Genomic DNA, 20,382 nt, shown 5'->3' with positions numbered 1-20,382 from the left:
CAGATGCTTTTCTTATTTTTAAAGGTCTTAAAAGTTTTCTCTGAACTGCTAATTTTAGATTTTTAACGAACCATCCATAACTTATTTCTAGGAACTAAGGGATGTACTCAAGGAACATGAATGGATGTACACAGAAGCCTTAGAATCTTTAAGAGTGTTTGCAGACGATCAAGGTAATTGTCCATTCTGTGTTATTATAGAAATACATACTCCCATTACAGTTTATATTTTAGTTTATAAGAAAATAGTAAATCTATTATCTAATATTTAGAGCATGGGATTGTAAAAGATATTAGAAACAGTAATGAAAAAAAATATTTAAATGGCCAGTTCCCAAATGTTTTGGCCTATTCTTTATGATAGTGTAAAATGAAATAATAATATATTTTTCTGTTTGGATAACTTTCTTTGATATTTATGGCTACTGTAATCTATCATGTTTTATTGAATATAAAAAAAACACACACCAAATTTTTTTTGCATTTTAATAGCTCTGAATGGATATTAATGATTGCCAGTGTCACTGTTATGTAGAAGTCCTAGCCTGCACTTGCATGAATGTCAAAAGTACCAATATCAGAAACTTAAAAAATGGGACTCACTGGCATGGAAGAAAATCCCTGGTGGAACACTAACCTTAGGAATCACATAGTTTATGAGAAATAGTGGGGAAGAGTTGAATCACTCAAGTTTAGTAACATCCTTAAGCAGGAATTAAGTATACTAGCTCTTTATAATTGGCTTTAGGTTTTTCTTGTTTTGAAAATGATTCCTTTTAAGAATGGCTATACTACAAATGCTTTTGTTGGCACAGAGAATGATATTGTGTGGAGTAAAGAAAGCCACTGATATCACCAATTCTGAGTCAGAAAATTGATTCAGAAGAGATAGGTTATGAAGTGAAGAAATTACCCAATTTATCTTGCTTTATTTTTTTAATATATGCACAAGAATGAAGGTGTATGATAATCAATGTGTAAGTCTAAAAGCTCTTTGAGTAAGTAAAACAAAGACATTCTAAATAATAAAGTCTTGTGTAAAAATTAATTGGTACATATTTTCTTATTGGCACATTAAAATTACCTTCAATCACAGGCATGTTAGAAATTTGGAATATGATTTATTAATCAGTGATAAAGCAGTGGTGCCTTTTAATATATTTAAATACTTTTTACTAAGTAATGATAAACAGACTACTTAGAGGTAGTAAGGGAAAAATTAATTATAATATGGAAAGTTTTAATTTGGGTGAGCCTTGTTATTGCTATACCCATCAGTGTTGTCATAGGGATGGCTGCAAAGTAACATCTGGGACATGTGGGTATGCAGCTGCCATTTATATTTTTAGGACCTTTCTTAGAAAATGTGGATTTATAATTAATACACTTTGAAAAAGAAGTTATCACCTGTTTTTGAAACTAATTATTTTAACTTATTGAATAACTTCAAATTATACTCAGTATTTCTCTTAGTATCAAGATTTAACAATAATTTATAGTTGAATTTTGTATTCAGAAGGAAAAATACACATGTTTAAATATTTTTCTTATTTGAAGTGTTACATTGTTTAATTTATGTCTTTGTAATTTAGTTATTTTTGTCTTTCTTTGTACACAGAATATGCTTCACAAAGTGAGTTTCCAAATGGAAAAGAAGTTTCTTCGAGAAGTCAAAATTATCCTAAAAGTATAGCTAAAGCAAAACTTAAACAGAAATATGCCATGAAAGCACAAAATGGTTTTAACAAGAAACGTAAAAAAAATGTATTCAATCCGAAGAGAGTTACTGAAGACTCTGAATATGATTCAGGTTCTGATGCAGGTAGTTCACTAGATGAGGACTATAGTAGTGGTGAAGAAGTGATGGAGGATGGTTATAAAGGTAAAATTCTTCACTTCCTTCAAGATGCTTCAATTGCTGAACTTACTTTGATTCCTCAGTGTTCTCAGAAAAAGGCTCAGAAGATAATAGAACTCCGGCCCTTTAATAGTTGGGAAGCTCTGGTAAGGCTACATTCTTTATCTCCGCGCGTGTGTGTGTGTGTGTGTGTGTGTGTGTGTGTGTGTGTGTAATTCACAGTACCGTTTATACTCAATGTGTCTTCAGCCCAGGGAAGCATAGATGGGTGGCCTTATCCTCTGTAGAGGCAAACATTACTTTCATTGTAAGCCAATAGTATTTCAAATAGTGTCATATGACCTAATTTTGAATGAATTAAGGGGTGATTTTCTTGAAAAAAAAACTCAAGCTGATTGGCTAGGCATACTGTCACTCATTCTTTTGCATAGGAACTTGGTTCATTTCACTGCAGAAGAAAAAATTAGAGCTTACATTTAGAAAGGAGTTGTTTGCTAGCCTGTTCTGATCTGTTACTGCTGATACACCATGCAGAAAGCAAGAATGTGGCAGAAATTTTACTGCAACTACTTGAAGAGCAGTAGCAACATCCAGGGGAGCTCCATAATTCAAAATGCCAGCCTAGGTGTTTTATGCTTCTCCACAAAAGAAACAATTGTTTATTTTCTTTTTCTTTTAAAAGTGACAGCTCTAACATGTTTTTCTTGGTTAAACAACGCGGCCATTTTATGGAGTATAGCAGGCTGCAGCGTTTTTAATTGGAAAGGTAGAAAAGTGTGGAAGCCTAGAATTCAAGCGTTAGGGGAAGGGAAGGCATAAGCACTGGTAAGTACACTCGGCATGATCATTTTCTGGAATTTGATTTCCTATAAACAAGTTTTAGTCAAAATATTTATATTTTGAGTCTTGTAAATCTGAACAGTCAGCAAATCTTATTCATACTCTTTTCTTTTTAAATGTTGCTTCAACTTTTGTGAGAATGTGGACTTTATAGTATGAATTGTGTATAGGCCCTGCTGTGAAAACGGTATACATTATTTTTTATAGCTTTAGAAGATAAACTGACCCTTGATACTTTATAAATGTTCATGAAGTTTTTATTCGCTAACTTAGGGAGAAGTTGCTTTTGTGATTAATTTTGTACTTGTGACAAACAAATTCCCTTGACAAATGTCTTGAAGTGGTGTTATCGGAGGGTTCCTAAACACTGGTCGTAAAAGCATGTTTAAAAAAATTAAAATACATGAAAAATATAGAAACAAAATAACTAGTATTTCTCAGCTGTAGAAAAAAAGTCATTTGTTTTGCCTTGAAGCCTTTGTAGAGAACATCTGTCAAAGCAGGCCCTTCAAACGTGTTCAGCTTTGCCTGAGTGATTTATTTGTTCAAGTATTTGCTGAAGGGCTTTCTTGTTCATCTTTTCTTCCTTTTTAATTTCTTTTCATCTTTAATAGTCTCCTCTGTTATTGCAGGGTTTCTGCTGCTCAGGCTTGTTGGGATTCTAACTTACTTAATAAGGAATGCAGTTATCCGCACTAGTGTATTTAGTCACTGTAACTACTTGTCCAAATATCTTACAATAACAGTAAATTAAACCAGTTGTATGTGCCAGATGCTTTAAAAAATATTCAGCAACTTAACATGTAGAAAGCATATTTCCCCTACTAATTAATTGGCATAGATTAAATTAGTCTTAACATGAGTTTATAGATTGTGTGTTACCTGCTTAAACCTTGTCCCCTTTCTAAAAGTTGAATACCAGGACTATTTTTTGCTAGCTATGCATGTAAATGTTGATTATTTTATGTAACATTTTAAAAAGTAAATTTGCTACTTGAGTTTAGTATTCAGGGCTTTTCTGAAAAAACTAGGAAAAAGAAAATGCTTTTTAAATGAGTAGTTTAAAATTAGCAAGTCAGTGTATATAAACTTTGAGTTTTAATTGGCTTAGAACTTGTAAGTTTATACTTTCAATTACTTTAAAATTTTGAATATGACTGGTTGTAGAGCAGTTTAATATTTTGAAATTATCAAGGAAAAAGTCAAATATTTTGGTAAAAAGCTATATAATTACTCCTTCCCTATTAATCAAAGCGGTTTAATAGCATAAGTGTGAACAACTTCAAAATGAAACAAAAGAAAACATTTGCTTTGTCTTCATAGCTGCTATTTTAAGAAATACTTATGAGAATTAGTTGAAATTTTAATTATGTTACTCAGTCATACTTAATGGAAACTACAATACATTATACAAGGGGTGGCAAAAGTAGGTTTACAGTTGTGCTTATGTGAAAGTTTTTTCTTGGATGGTTATTTATCAATTATTGCATTATTTTCCATATGAACCACTGTAAGCCTACTTTTGCCCTAACACATATAATAAGAACAGCATGCAAAAGTCTAGTAAACTGTTAACATTATTATTGAAACTTATTTAGTCTTCGGTATTTGGAATTTGGCAATATTTATTAATATTTCATTAAATGCCTACTAAGCCAACATATTAATTACACCTACATTTTAAATATGATTTTGGTTAAAACTGAATTTTCTATAACATTGGTGGGTTAAATGGAACCATTAGTATTTCATTGTCTTATTTTAAAAATAATTTGAATGTGAAAATCATGTTAGCACTGCCTTTTAAAACAAAAGTTATTTGAATAGTTGTGAATCATTGTTAGGACTTTCTTTTCAGAGAATTGCAATTAAAAAATTAAAATGATCTTAGATATACTAATGACACTCACTTTACATGAGGAAAATTTGGTTTTTAACAAAAAAAAAATCAGTGCATTAGATGAGTGTCTATGTTTATGTTTTCAGCATTATACTCATTTTTTTTCTTTGAACCCGAACTTAAATATTGTTTGTCAAAGTTTTCTTCATAACTTTTTCTTTTTACTTATTTTTTTTTTTTTAGCTTAATAGCAGTAAAGTATATGTTTATTTTAATAAACCACATCATTAAATCATGTAAACTTTGGAAATACAGCAAACCAAAAATGTCACTAGTCTTAAAACATGTACTGTTAATGTGTTAAAATTGGGATTTTTATTGCCAAATTTCACACATTTGATGGCATCAGTTCACCAACTATTTCTGAATTTTTTATTAGCCTTGTATAAGGTAGATTAGAGATGCAATTTTGTCTATACATTGATCTGTATACTTTATTCATGAGTAACTGATTCATGAATAGCTCTGCCTGAAAACTTCATTTATGCATTTACCTCTTTACCATTTAGATCAGAATAGATATACTTTTCCTTCTTGATTGTTAACCAGGCAACCTAGGTTGAGTTCATTTTTTAGTTTATTTAAGCTCTTCATTGAGCTATTCCGATCTACTAGAAACTTAGACTACCAACCACAGCTTTTCTTTTTCTGCTTTGTTTTCTCAGTAGTACTATAAAATTCTGTCTGATTTTGTCACTTACAGTATTTTAATAGCTACTGCTCTCTTCCTGATAGAGTGGCTTCAGTAATGCTTGTACAGTATTCAGCTTTAATTTTTTTTGAATTTGACAAACTTTTTTTTATTATAAATTTATTCTGAATACTTTGTAAGCTGGTGCCAGGTATTTATAGCAATGAATAAGATTAATACTCTGTTTTCAAGACTGCTACTTGTTAGGTGAGGAATCAAATCTACGGGTAAACAATATCCTTATTCCTATAGAAATTTAAAAAAAAAATTGTGCTGTAAGAGTGACACACCGTGGCAAGAGAGAGGTACTTCAGTTTATGGCTATTTTGAAAGGACAAAAATTCTTAGAGTGGTATTTGAATTTTTTGTCAAAGAGATAGTAACCTGGGCCATATTGATACTATTTTTCTCATGTAATTTATTTTCTAGCAAATAGCAATTACCATTTTTTCTTTCTTTCTGGAAAAATAGCTTTACAATTAAAAAAAATAATAATTTGTTTTCCTTGTCTAAAATTGAAAGAGTACTTGCAAGAATAAGGAAGAAAGTTAAATTTAATAAAAATTCTAACAAAAATACCCACTACTTAATTACTTAGCATTCATCTATTTATACCTACATTTTTATATTTAACATGTAAATAGGATCATATTTCTATGTCATTAATAACTTAGATTTATTAGCAGATCCTGTATTTACAGAATACTTGGTATTTCTTTAAAAATTTTTTGGTAAAGCTAACTAACTTACAGAATTGTTAAATGCTTTATGTCTTCAAAGAATAGTAAAATAATAATAAGGGTGTTCTTAGACCTCCTTTCCCACCCCCACTCCCTCCTACATACACACGTACTTAGTGAAGGAATTGTGGAATTAAATATTAGGGTTTTCACTTTTTTTTCCTCTTCTGGAGACCGTGGTTTCCATTCACCATGGTCCAGCATTTGACATACTGTCAGAGGCTAGCCTACATTAGGCTGTCCCAAACCCCTGGTAATACAATTCTTTATACCAGGATGGTTGGGAAAGCACCCAAATCTGCATGTGGTGTGTGCCCAGGCCGACTTTTCGGAGTCCATGCTGTGAGACCTAAAGTTCTAATGAGGTTGTCTAAGAGGAAAAAAGGGCCTGTGGTGGTTCCATGTGTGCCAAGTGTGTTCATGACTGGATGAAGCACGCTTTCTTTATTGAGGAGCAGAAAATCATTATGAAAATGTTGAAGGCACAAACACAGAATCAAAAAGCTAAACAAATTTTTTGAGTAATAAAAATAATTAAAAGGAAAAAAAATTAGGGCTTTAAAAAAGTATTTTGATACTTTTTAATTTATGTATGTATTTTTATTGATTTCAGAGAAGGGAGAGAGATAGAAACATCAAATATGTATAGCCTATCTAATAAAAGGGCAATATGCAAATTAACCATCACTCCATCACAAATATGGCAGCGCCCAGTCCTCTCAGCCCTGCCAGAGTACCCTAGTCCATGGGGGGTGTCTGCTCAGAGCAGGGAGCATGAGCGGATGGGTGGAATGCTTTCTTCGTCACCACAGTGATAAGGCAAGCATTCTGTGCCTGGCTGTGGATGTGCCTCTGGCCAGGCTGGGGCACGGATGGGCCTTATGCCACAGAGAGCTTCTGGGCAGCAGACACAGAGCAGCCAGGCCCCGCAGAGAGCTACTGGTGCATGGATTCGTGCGCAGTGCTACTGTTGTGTATTTGTGTGTGTGTGTGTGTGTATCTCTGAACTCATAATAATCTGGTCAATCAGTGTGTATCCTATATAATAAAAGGCTAATTGCAAATTGTCCCCTCAACCAGGAGGTCGACCAGCAGGCAGGCCGGCCAACTGCCCATGTCCCCTTCTCCTGTCCAGGCTGGCCAGACCCCACCCATGCATGAATTTATGCACTGGGCCTCATATATATATATGTGTGTGTGTGTGTGTGTGTGTGTATATATATATATATATATATATATATATATATACACACACACACATACATATATATATATATATATTTTTTTACCTAATTATGGACAAATGTAAATTGACTGTACTTATGCTACACCCACCAGCCAATCAGGAGTGGTATGCAAATTAACACAACAAAGATGGCAATAAATTTGCATACACAGGCGCCAAGCATATACAGACATACACACACACACTGAGTGGCCAGATTATTATGCATTCAGAGATCATAATCTGGCCACTTTGTATATTATATATAGGTATATACAGATTTCAAAGAGGGAGAGAGAGATGGAAACACCAGTGATGAGAATCATTCATTGGCTGCCTCCTGCATGCCCCACACTGGAGATTGAACCGAAGCCCAGGACCAGGAATCAAACCATGACCTCCTGGTTCATAGGTTGATGCCCAACCACTGAACCATGCCAGCCTGGGCGAAGCATCAAATATTGAGAGAGAATCATTGATCAGCTGCCTCCTGCACACCCCATACTGGGGATCGAGCCCACAACCCAAGCATGTTCTCTGTTGGGGAATTGAACAGTGACCTCCTGGTTCATAAGTTGATACTAAACCACTGAACCATGTCAGACAGGCTTATGCATCTATTTAGATTAACAAGTTAAAAAAAAATAGGCTTGTACTGCCCCAAAATCCATATCTATTCCACTCCCCAGTCTATTTTTCATACTACAGATAACTTCTTTCACTTTTCCTAGCTAATACAAAAAAACACACATAAAAACATAATCCTATTTTTTATTTTTCAGTTGCAGGCCTTATCTGCTGACATAACAGAAATCATAATATTAATGTAGGATTAGCTCCCTTCTCATTATCTATCTCACCTCATGCCCATTTCCTATTCCCCAACCCTACCAATATAAGTTAATATGCAATCTTAGAGATTTTTTTTAGTATCTACATTATGACTATGTAAATGCTTTTCATTGCTGAGCCATGTAGTATACTACATAAATTGCTTTATTTCCATGCTTACTGTTTTGTTTTTTCTAGTTGTTTGTTGCCTTGATTTTTCTGTTTGCTTCGTTTTCTGTATACTTATTACTTCAACTCTGTACTCCTCCCCAGCTGTCTGAATTTACCTTCAGTCTTTAGATACTTCAGATATCCTGTCAGTTTTATATTCTTGAGGAAGTATCTTTTAGTGTCTTATGACCAGCCCTGAATTAGACTGTTGTGTTATAGGCAAGCTGATCAGCTGTGGCCTTGAGATCTCATTTCCTTGATAACTAAGGAATCCTGTTGTCTCTGTTGTGTTGATCTCTTGTTTCTGAATTTCACGCACATCTTTTCATTTATTCCCTTGGTTTTGTAAGGGCTTACCATGGGGTGGGTGAATAATACAGTGGAGCTAGATGGCCTAGTTTTAGATCCCAGTTTTGACATTTTCTAGTAATTATATAACCTTAAGCAAATTCTCTCTGTTTCTCTATGTTTTCATCTGTAAGTGGTTATAGTTATGGTACTGTCCCATATGGAAGTCTAAGCTCTTGGAAAATGTTAGCTGCAGATATCCACAATACTTTACATTGGAAGTGCTGTATATGCACTTGTTGTTTTCTGCTTCTCTTCCAATATCAGTTCTAGCCATATTGTGTGAAACTTTTTTGATCAAACCATTTTTCTCGCTTTTTTAACTCCCTTAGGGCTTTTAAACAGATTTATGGCTGGTCATATTATCCACAATATATTAAGACTACATTTTTCAGCCTCCCTTGTGGTAGATAATTTGGCAAAGTTCTATCCAATAGGATGTAAATATAAATATATTACAATTTTTTAAAATATATTTTATTGATTTTGTACAGAGAGGAAGAGAGAGAGATAGAGAGTTAGAAACATCGATGAGAGAGAGTCATCGATCAGCCGCCTCTTGCACACCCCCTACTGGGGATATGCCCGCAACCAAGGTACATGTCCTTGACTGGAATCGAACCCGGGTCCCTTCAGTCCCCAAGCCGACGCTCTATCCACTGAGACAAACCAGTCTCGGCGATATATTACAATTTTTGAAAAATGTTCTTTAAGGATCTTTTCTTCCTGTTGGTTGAGATGTTATTGTGATAATGAGAACCACATATTAAGGATACTGAAGAATAAAATAGAATTCTTTTTTTTTTTTTTTTAATATATTTTATTGATTTTTCTTACAGAGAGGAAGGGAGAGAGATAGAGAGGTAGAAATGTTGATGAGAGAGAAACATCGACCAGCTGCCTCTTGCACACACCCCCTACCGGGGATGTGCCCGCAACCAATTTACATGCCCTTGACCGGAATCCAACCTTCAGTCCGCAGACCGACGCTCTACCGCTGAGCCAAACCGGTTTCGGCAAAATAGAATTCTTGATTTGGAACTACTGTACCGTATCTGAACTCCTTCCTCTGGTCCTCATTTGTATGGCAGAGAAATACACTTACGTTTTATTTACACTTCTAATGCTTTGGCTTCATTATTATGCATAACTGAACTATATCCTATCAGATTCATCATTCAAACTTTCTCCTTGAAAAACTATCTACTTTTTATATTCATGGACAGTGTAGTATATCGCTCACTATCAGATAGACCTAAATTCTAAACTAGCAGCAGTAATTTGGATCATCTCTAATGTTGGTTGGCTTGTATGGGATTAGGGGAGGAAGAGTGGGAAACTTCGACTGTTGTACTTCAATGCCATACGAGAATTTCAAACATAAAAATTAGAATAGTATAACGAACCTCCCATGTGTTTATCACAAGCTTCAGTTACCAGCTGATGTCTGATCTTATTTACCTATATTCCATCTCTTACTATGTGTAAAAAGATTTCAGAATTCAGTTTGTATTCCTAAAAATTCAAATGCATACTCAAAAAAGTTTTTTATCCCTTAAAACCATAGTAACATTGTCACACCTAATGTCATCAATAATTCCTTAATATTAGAAAATACCCATTCAAATATTCAAATTACTATTTCATAAATGTTATAAATATTTTTTTGTTTATTTTTTTAGAGTTAGTTAGAATTAGGATCCAAATAAGGTTCACATATTAAGCTTGTTTGATAGGCCTTTGTAACTATTTTAATCTGTAGGTTCTTTATCCACCTATCTCTTTTCCTGTAGTATCTTTGGTGGGGGAAAAAAAACTGGATCATTTGTTCTATAACTTCCTAGACTTCTGGTTAAACCTCTCTGGTATAATTTAGCACAAACATGTTTTTCTGAACCAGTGAATTTCTGTGAAGTTAAAACTGAAAGGTTAAATGCTCCCACCAGCACTATTACAAGGTTGGTGTTGTGTTGTTTCATCGGGAGACACTAGTGTCTGGTTGTTCCTTTTTTGTAATGTTAGCTTATCTCTTACTTTTCTAGGTTCTGTCCTAATGAATTGATCTTCTGTGAATCAAAATGGTTCTTATTTCTGAGCTTATTACTCTGAAAGGACTTCCTAGATTCTAGATTTGATTAGTCTCCTTGTGAAAAAAGTGCCCATTAAATTTGTTGTCTCCCTTATAATACCACTTGTTAACACTTAAAATTATTTGTTGCATGTCTTTTCTGATGACCATAAACCACATGAGGACAGGGACTGTGTCTACATACCAGATACCTTCACCAATCAGGGTAGTACTTGCTATAATAAATGGTAGTTGGTTATAGTTTAAAAATTTTTTTGTTTAACTATAAGGTCTTAAATTTTATTTAGGAAGGTACTAGTTATGGTGAAAAGAAAAGAAAATGGATTTTAGAATCTCTTATCTTTGTCACCTTAAAAATTGAAGCTTCACTTTATTGATCCAAAATTGGTAGACTGATCTTGTAGTTGCCATGAGGACTTAATGTTAGAGAATAAAAGACATCTAGTAGTTTATAGCACATAAAAAAGTACAGAATACATGTTCTTTCTGTATTTCATAGTTATTTGTGTTGGTTCTTTCACAAACACGCACTCATGTCAGTAGGCATGAGATGGTTTTTTGTTCTGATGGAACCCCCTTAAAATCTTTAAGTCACTGATTCTCATATATCCTGCTTTTCTCTGGAAAGCAGAGAAGTGGGAGGTCACATTGTGATTATGAATGTTTTCCTTGTGAAAATGTAAAGTAGTGTGCAAATAACTTTATATTTCACAATACCATTTTGTGAAATAATCAATTTTTATTTTTAACTCTGCAGTACATTGGTTTTCAAATAGATTAGAGATTTTCTTCCTTGCCAACTTATTCTAGGTTAGATATGAAAAACGTATATTTTTATAAACTGCATTTTTATGAAATTATCTTAGTATATCATACAAACATTTAATCTCTATTGCTTGAGATTCTCTGTGAATTTAGAAATAAATTCATAAAGATTATTTAGAATTGTTAATGTGATTCGTAATATGAAAGAATATGCTAAATAAGATTGACATGAATCAAAATCATGTGTGGTTCTATCCTAACAGATGATTTTACTTAATTTTCTATATTCCATTCTGGATTGTGGACTTTTTTCTTTTTGCCCACCTAGCTTTCAGATAGCTATTTAGTTTTCTAATCCTTTCACTAAGGATTTTTGTAATGTTTTTCAGCATATATATTTTCAACTACCTATTAGGAAAATTTTTAATTCTATTATAGCTTTTACATTATACAGTATTCATTGTGTCCTTTAGAAAAATAAGTAGAAATACATTTTAAAAGAAATTCTTACTAAAACAGGTGTATTAAAATTAATTTTTGGAAAATCTATCAAATTATTGAATTGGTCATAGTTAATTTAAAAAAAAAATATCTTATTGATTTTCTCTAGAGAGGAAGGGAGAGGGATAGAGAGTTAGAAACATCAATGAGATAGAAACAATGATCAGCTGCCTCCTGCACACCCCCCACTGGGGATGTGCCTGCAACCAAGGTACATGTCCTTGACCAGAATTGAACCTGGGACATTTCAGTCCACAGGCCAACGCTCTATTCACTGAGCCAAACCAGTTTTGGCAGTCATAGTTAACTTTTGATTCATGCATTATCTTTCCAATTAATAGTCTAAGCTTAAGAGTGGAATATCAAGTGACAACAAATAATTGGAGTTTTAAAAGCTTAGAGATTGTACTGATGATAAATAGGGGAAAATATGTTTTAGGAAGATTAATCATTTACTAATATGTCATAGTCATAGGAAGGGGAAAAAATGGCTAGAGATTAGGTATGCAGCTATTACATTTGGTGTTATTACCTTTGGTAATAAAGGTGAATCTGAGATTTTAAAGACAAAACTTGAGACATTATAAGAAAACTGCTACTATGGTCACAGTTATAAGTATGGAATTGTGCATTCTGGGGAGAAAGATATTGTATGTCAGTGTGCTAAGTTTGAGGTTACAGGTTGTCAAAGTGAAATATAAATATAAATGTAAATATGAAGAATCAGGTTTTCTTAGCGTTTGATTAAGGTCATTAGTAAATTTTTAAATTAAATTTGTTTCCTTAAAAGAAAGAAAATGATACTGGCTTTCTGTTTACTAGATCTGAACTGTTAACTTGTTTTCTTTTTATGCCATAGTTCACAAAGATGTCCAAAACTAACGGCTTATCAGAAGATTTGATATGGCACTGTAAAACATTGATCCAAGAAAGAGATGTAGTTATAAGGCTTATGAACAAATGTGAAGACATTTCAAATAAATTGACGAAACAAGTTACCATGCTCACTGGAAATGGAGGTGGATGGAACACAGAACAACCCTCTATTTTGAATCAAAGGTAATATTCGTTGTACACACCTATTCATTATTTCACTACAGTTGTATAAAATTTCTAAATTTATTTCTATAATATGCCTAGGGAACTTAAATGTGGAAGTGATATGAAAATTAATAACGTTAAAAGGGAAGCCCAAAGTTTTTTAGATAGCACATACACCTATGTGATTTGCTTTCCATTGACTTCCCTCCTTCCCCTAATTAGGATATTTTACTCCATCATACCATAAATTAGAGAGAGGAAATATCATGGTCATATGTGACCTAGGTTTTCTTGTCTGATTACATATACAGATAATTTCTAAATCACAGACACTGAAAAGGTGGTTTTAGATATGCCTTTCCATAATTTAATATTTTAAAAAATCAGCTGCTTAATTGCATCAATGTAAAAATTCCTGTATTAGCTTAATGTCTTTATTTTTTTAATTTTTAGAATGAGAGATAGAGAGGGAGACATATTGATCTGTTGTTCCACTTAGTTATTATGCATTTACTAGAGACTCAGTGCATGAAAATACATGCATTGCGAGGGAGGTCCCTCAGTCGGCCTGCCCCCACTCACAGACCAGGAGCCCTCAGGGGCGGAAGGCAACCAGTGATCAGGGGAAGGTGATGCCCCCATCACACCTCTGCTGCTGCCACTGCCTAAGTTCAAGCCTCGGCCAGCCCTGGTTACCTGAGCCTTGGGCGGCCCTGGGCCGCTACCATCTGAGGCTTGCCTGCACCTTGGGCTGGCCCTGGGTGGTTGGGGGGCTTAGGGTGGGTCCGGCTGCAGTGCCTATTTGCCACCCCCTACACACACACACACACACACACACACAGGGTTGAAAGGACTGGGGAGAGGAGGGCTGAGGGGGCTGGACACCGCCATCTTGTGGCTATGGGTGCCGCCATCTTTGCGATGGTGTGACAGGAAATTGGCATACTCCCTTTTTATTAGATGGGATTGGTTGAGTCTTATATGTGCCCTGACCTGGCACATAAATTTGGTGTATATGGATGACTTAACAAACTGAGCTATTCAGCCAGGGCCTATTTTTAATCATAAATAAAATGAAATGGTTAAAATATCCTCTATCTATTTTATATATTTTAAATGCTTTCAATAGCCCAGATTTGTCTTTTTTTTTTTTTTAGGGTAGAACAACATCAAAAATGAAAAGGGCACTTTTATTAAATAAATTATATAAGGAAAGATTGTTCCCCTAAACTGTTAACTCTTAGTAAATACCTTGTTACAATTCTTGCAAAAACTAAACCCTAAGTTTTAAGTGAGTGGTTCCGGAACTCAGAATGTTCAGAATATTTCCCTTTTTTAAAAATGTGCAAAATTATTTACTGTGATGATATTTATAGGTGGCAAAAACATAAAAACAATCTAAGTTCCAAAAATCAGAGAATAGTAGTTAGAATGAATTATGAGGTACATCTGTTCAGTATATATCTGATAGGTATTTAAATAAGATTAGCACTAGGGCCCTGGCCAGTTGGCTCAGTTGATTGGAATGTCATCCTGTACACCAAAAATGTTGCAGGTTTGATTCCCAGTTAGGACACATACCCAAGTTGCAGGTTCAATCCCTGGTTGAGGCGTGTATGGGAATCAACTGATCAATGTTTCTCCCCTATACCTCAAATCAATAAACATATCATGGAGTGAGGATTTAAAAAAAAAAAAGACTAGGATCTCCTTAAAATTAATTACCTTAGTTGGTGATTTTATTTACTTCTTTTTGTAGTGTTCTAAGTTCATGATCAAAGCATATATGCTGATCTCTGGTTAATTAAAAGTCAAGGTGTGGTTACTGGCCTTTAATAGTAAGCTACAATCTTTTCTGTGACTTCTAGGGTGCTATGGGATGGTGTGTAGGGAAACGTGATGCAGTTCCCACAAAGAAGCTCTTTTCTCTGTTGCATAGAAAGAACTATGGTCAAGTCAGCAAATTCATCTCCTAAAAGTGTAGTTGGAGCTGGTCCTTCTTGTTCTACAGCATTGGATATGGGGAGTTCTTCACTCTACAAGACTTGCCCAGTTGAGTCTACTTTATCATAATTTGGAGTTTTAAAAATCAAGTGCTTTATTGCATCACTTAAAATTTTTTTTTTCTTAAATCCACATTTACAAAGTCCTATTGTTTGTAATTGCCCTTTCCATTAGACTGAGGATTTTTAATGGAATATTTAATAGATGATAAAAGTAGTCTTTAAAAAAGGTTTTTTTTTATTGGATCTAGTCCAAGGTACAACATCTAAAAACCTTTATAGATATTCTCTATAGAATATTTATAGATGCACTTTTAGGGGGTGAAATTTGTTGTCTTGGTTTTTGTTTTTAGCCAAGGTAGGAATTGGACAAGCAATTTTACTTGTTACACTAGCCAGGCATCAAGAAGTAGTCTTTGCCTCTGGAAAGGATTTATTAGCACAAAAGAAAATGTTAGACTGTGCTGATGAATAAGCTGCCTTAACAGAACAAAATCTCTGTAGTGAAGTTTACTTTGAAGCAAAAATATATTGTGTTTATTTTCCTATTACAAGTTTATATGAATTATATAAGATGGAAAATGACTTTTAGAGATCAAGGAAATACAGACATACCATAACTCCTCATTAAAATCAAGATCTTTGCAGGGAAAAATAAGATTTTTCATATGTATATCAAAATCACTGCATTCATAATCTTTATCTTAAAATGTCAAAACTAAAATTGCCTAAAGTTAAAATATATGAGAGAAAAAAGATAAAAAACTCAATATATGCTCTTTTTTATTCTTATCATAGATATGTAGCCATCTGTTTATCTAAAATTCATTAAACTGTTTTAACTGAAGAGATTTATCAATATTTAATATAAAATGTCCTGTCTTTCTGGGCTAAATTTAACAAAATTCTTTTGATCTTGTTGTCCCTCAACTTGACAGAATGATTCCTTGTCCTATTCCTACACAGTTGCTATGAAACCATTTGACAGTGGTATGAATGCAAATCTATATTGTAGGTGTGGTTTGACTAACTCAAAATACTATGTTGATGCAGATATTTTATCGATAGTAGTTTGGATACACACCAATGTTGTGGCAGTATTTTCGGCAGTGCTGTTACACTCATGGGACATAAAACTTTGGTCAATTAACATCCTTGATCTGTTTCATATGAACTACTTCAAACCAGGCTCTGTAGCCCTGTATTTTTCTGTATTTTAAACTCAGATTTAACACATTGTATGTACTCCTGTTGTTTCTAATTCTTACCTTTCTTTTCTTTTTTAATTGTCTAAAGTTTTACATATGTCTCCTTTTTCCCTAATTGACCCCTTCCACTCCAGCCATTCCCAACCTGGGCAAGCCCCCACTACCCCAGCGTCTGTGTCCGCTGGTTATATTAATATGCCTGCATACAAGCCCTTTGGTTGCTCTCTAACCCCCCAACCCCACCCGCACCATTTGTCTCTGGATCTATTCCTATTCATCAAATTACCCTGATCATTATATCCCACAAATGAGTGAGATCATGTGATATTCATCTTTATCTGACTGGCTTATTTTGCTTAGCATAATGTTCTTCAGTTCCATCCATGGTGTTGCAAATGGTACTATTTCCTTCTTTTTTATAGCAGCGTAGTATTCCGTTGTGTACTAGTAGATATACCACAGTTTTTAAATCCGCTCATCTGCTGATGGGCATTTAGTCTATTTCTAAGTCTTAGCTATTATAAATTGTGCTACTATGAATATAGGGGGTACATATATCATTTCTGATTGGTGTTTCTGGTTTCTTGGGATATAATCCTAGAAGTGGGACCATTAGGTCATATGGGAGTTCCATTTTTAACTTTTTGAGAAAACTTCATACTGTCTTCCACAGTGGCTGCACCAGTCTGCATTCCCACCAGCAGTGCACGAGAGTTCCTTTTTCTCCACACCCTTGCCAGCACTTGTTTTTGTTGATTTGTTGTTGATAGCCATTCTGACAGGTGTGAAATGGTAGCTCATTGTTTTGATTTTTTCATCTCTTGGATGATTAGTGACTTTGAGCATGTTTTCATATGTCACTGGGCCTTCTGTTTGTCCACTTTCAAAAAGTGTCTATTAGGTCCTTTGCCCATTTTTTGACTGGATCATTTATCTTCTTTTTGTTAAGTTGTATGAGTTCTCTGTAAATTTTGGAGAATGAACCCTTATCTGCAATGTCATTGAAAATGTATTCAGCCATGCAGGGGACTTTCTTGTTGTTTTGTTGATGGTTTCTTTTGCTGCGCAGAAGGTTTTTATTTTAATGTATTCCCATTTGTTTATTTTCTCCTTAGTCTCCATTGCCTTGGAGCTGTGTTTGTAAAAATATTGCTACTTATGATATGTCTGCTATTTTGCTGCCTATGGAGTCTTGTAGGATTTTTATGGTTTCCCATCTTACATTTAAGTCCTTTAGCCATTTTTAATCTATTTTTGTGTATGGTGCAAGTTGGTGATCTAGTTTCTTTCTTTCTTTCTTTCTTTCTTTCTTTCTTTCTTTCTTTCTTTCTTTCTTTCTTTTTTTTTTTGCATGTATCTGATGAAATTTCCCACCACCATTTATTGAAGAGACCGTCTTAACTCTATTGTATGCTCTTGCTTTCTTTGTCAAATATTAATTGAGTATAATTGGACAACTGCCTGCAGTCCCCTTTCTCCCAGCCTTCCCCACCCCAATCAGCTCTCACTAACCGATTGACCCAAGGCCTCTTCCCTCAGCCAGATCCCCTCGATTGGCCCCCACACAGGGGTGGGGCTGACCAGCCCACCACCCACAGCCAAACGCCACCCCAATCAGCCCCCAGCCCTAGTCATGGGTGGGGCCTGCCCAGCCAGTCACCAGCAGGCCCTTCCCCAAGCTGGCCAGCCATTCTCCCCCTGTTTTCTCCTCCCAACAGGCCCAGTTTCATTCTTTCCTGATTGGCCAAGCCCCCACCCATGCCTGAATTTGTGCACTGTGCTTATACTTTAATTATAATGTGTCTTGGTGTCAGTCTTTTTGAGTTGGTCTTGTTTGGGACTCTGTTAGCTTCTTGTATTTATGTGAGTTTCTTCTACTTCCCAATTTTCTGTCATTATTTCTTCAAACAAGTTTTTTATTTCTTCTGGGACCCCTATTATTTAGATCAGGGGTCCTCAAACTTTTTAAAGTGGGGGCCAGATCACGGTCCCTCAGAGAGCTGGAGGGCCGGACTATATGAACTACTAATTCTTACTGTAACACCTTGGCTGCGCTCACTGCCCAAAAAACCTGGCGGGCAGGATCAGACTCCCCTGGGGGCTGCATGTGGCCCGCGGGCCGTAGTTTGAAGACCCCTGATTTAGATGTTTTGTTTTATGTTGTCCCAAAGTTCCCTTAGCGCCCCCCCCCTTTTTTTTTAATATATTTTATTGATTTTGTACAGAGAGGAAGGGAGAGAGATAGAGAGCTAGAAACATCAATGAGAGAGAGTCATCGATCAGCTGCCTCTTGCATACCCCCTATTGGGGATATGCCCGCAACCAAGGTACATGCCCTTGACCGGAATCAAACCTGGGTCCCTTCAGTCCCCAAGCCGACACTCTAACCATTGAGCCAAACCGGTTTCGGCCCCTTTTTTGTTTTTAAGGGTTTTTGTTTTTTTTTCCAGTTTCTGTTTTGCTTGAGTATTCTTTCTTCTAGCTTACTGATGTGGTCCTCTGCTTCTTCTAGTCTACTGTTGATTCTTTCTACTGTGTTCTTTATTGCAGCAATGTCATTTTTCTTTCTTTTTTTGGTTCTTCATTTCCTTTTGTTTCTTACACATATTGAATTTGTCTTTCATCTTTTTCAGCATCCTTATAACCTTTGCTCTGAATTCTTTCTCTGACATACTGCTTGCCTCCATTTTGTTTTCTTCCTTTTTCAGTGGTTCCTCCTTTTCTTTTGTGTGCAGGCTGGTTCTTTGTCTTCCCATGTTCTCTCCTCTCAAGGTGTCTGATTATGTAGCTCTCTCTTTCCTGGGTTGACTTAAAGGCGCAACATGACAAGAAATAACGCGTGGGGCACCAAATACAAATGTATTCCAGACACCAAAAACTCCAATTAAAGGTGACCACCAGTCAAAAGACAATTAAGGGAGAGAAAAGAGTGCAAAAATGATATTGAGGGGGGGAAATTATATTGAGAAAAGGAAAAAAACATAAGAGAAAAGAAAAGAAGGGAGGGAAATATATGTATATGGGGGGAAAAACTCAAAAAAACAACATCTAATAAAAAAAAATGCAAACAACAAGCACTGAGGTGAATGCAAACAACGAACACCCAACTAAATCTGAGGAGGCAGAGCTCTCTCTAGGTCCGTGGCTTGAGAGCCACATGCAGCTCTTTGGCCTCTTGAGTGTGGCCCTTCCACAAAATACCACGGCCTGGGTGAGTCTTTTTTGAAGAAGTGGCATTAGAAGAAGTTTAAGTTTAAAAATTTGGCTCTCAAAAGAAATTTCAATCATTGTACTTTTGAGTCGTTGAAATTTTCAATCATTGTTGATATTTGGCTCTGTTGACTAATCAGTTTGCTGACTACTGTCCTAGGCGATCTCTGATCTTTGTGTCCACAGATTGCCCAACCAGCTGTGTTTAATTTGCTAATTCCAGGTGGATGTTTTTCGATTCAGGTGTTCTATCTGCTCTGTGGGAAGGCACAGGGATAGTCCTGGTATTTGGCGCCAGTTTGTTTCCCTCTGGACAAACTTCTTAGGCTCCTGTGGCCAGGGAGATTGGATTGGAGTCTTGGTGTTTGTGGTTTTGCAGCTAAGGCAGCTGCTTGTAAGGTCCCGGGAGGTATCCGATGTCTCCCCTGTTGAAGATAAGGCTGGGCTTCTTATCACGGCTGCCCTCCCCTTTAAGATGGCATGGTCTGTGTGACAGAGCCGGCCGCACTGGGAGAGATTTCAGCAGTAGTAGAGACTACCTGGCCAGGGAAGCCTGTTTCGCCAGTTCCCAACAGTCTCTGTGGAATATAGCTGTCCCTCACTCACAAATACAGACACTTCCTGCACATCCATGCACTCTAGTTTTGCGCTATCACTCACACACACTCTTGCATCCTACTGTCCCATCGGCTGCCATCTTGGATCCTCCTACTTGTAATTTAGATAAGTTTAACAAAGGAGCAAATATATTTGCACACACACAAATACATAGGTATATGGGTTTCTATGTTACAAGATCTGTATATTGCACTGTGTGCCCACCACCCAATACTTATACTTTTAAAACAAATAATTCAAAAGTAGTTAAATGTCCTAATCAAAACAGCTATCAGAACTGCATTGTGATTGTGGCTGAAAAAGTTTTATTGAAATGAAAAATTTTATTTAGTATATTTTTAAAT

The 20,382-nt window shown here is 35.5% G+C and overlaps 1 protein-coding gene across 3 annotated transcripts in view; it reads left to right on the top strand.

Moving 5' to 3' along the window:
* SMARCAD1 (SNF2 related chromatin remodeling ATPase with DExD box 1) overlaps positions 1 to 20,382 on the top strand; it is a 91,913-nt gene that overhangs the window by 48,322 nt on the left and 23,209 nt on the right. For all 3 annotated transcript variants that reach the window (XM_084897074.1, XM_084897075.1, XM_084897073.1), the window contains exons 8-10: positions 92 to 173; positions 1,618 to 2,003; positions 12,818 to 13,017. In XM_084897074.1, the coding sequence (XP_084753200.1) occupies positions 92 to 173; positions 1,618 to 2,003; positions 12,818 to 13,017 (668 nt within the window). The remainder of the gene's footprint in view (positions 1 to 91; positions 174 to 1,617; positions 2,004 to 12,817; positions 13,018 to 20,382) is intronic.

The sequence above is a fragment of the Pipistrellus hanaki genome (assembly GCF_964339955.1).
Source record: "Pipistrellus hanaki genome assembly, chromosome: 1".
NCBI classification, from domain to species: domain Eukaryota; kingdom Metazoa; phylum Chordata; class Mammalia; order Chiroptera; family Vespertilionidae; genus Pipistrellus; species Pipistrellus hanaki.
Note: the sequence above shows the minus strand (reverse complement) of the source record. Positions and strands in the feature narration are given on the sequence as shown.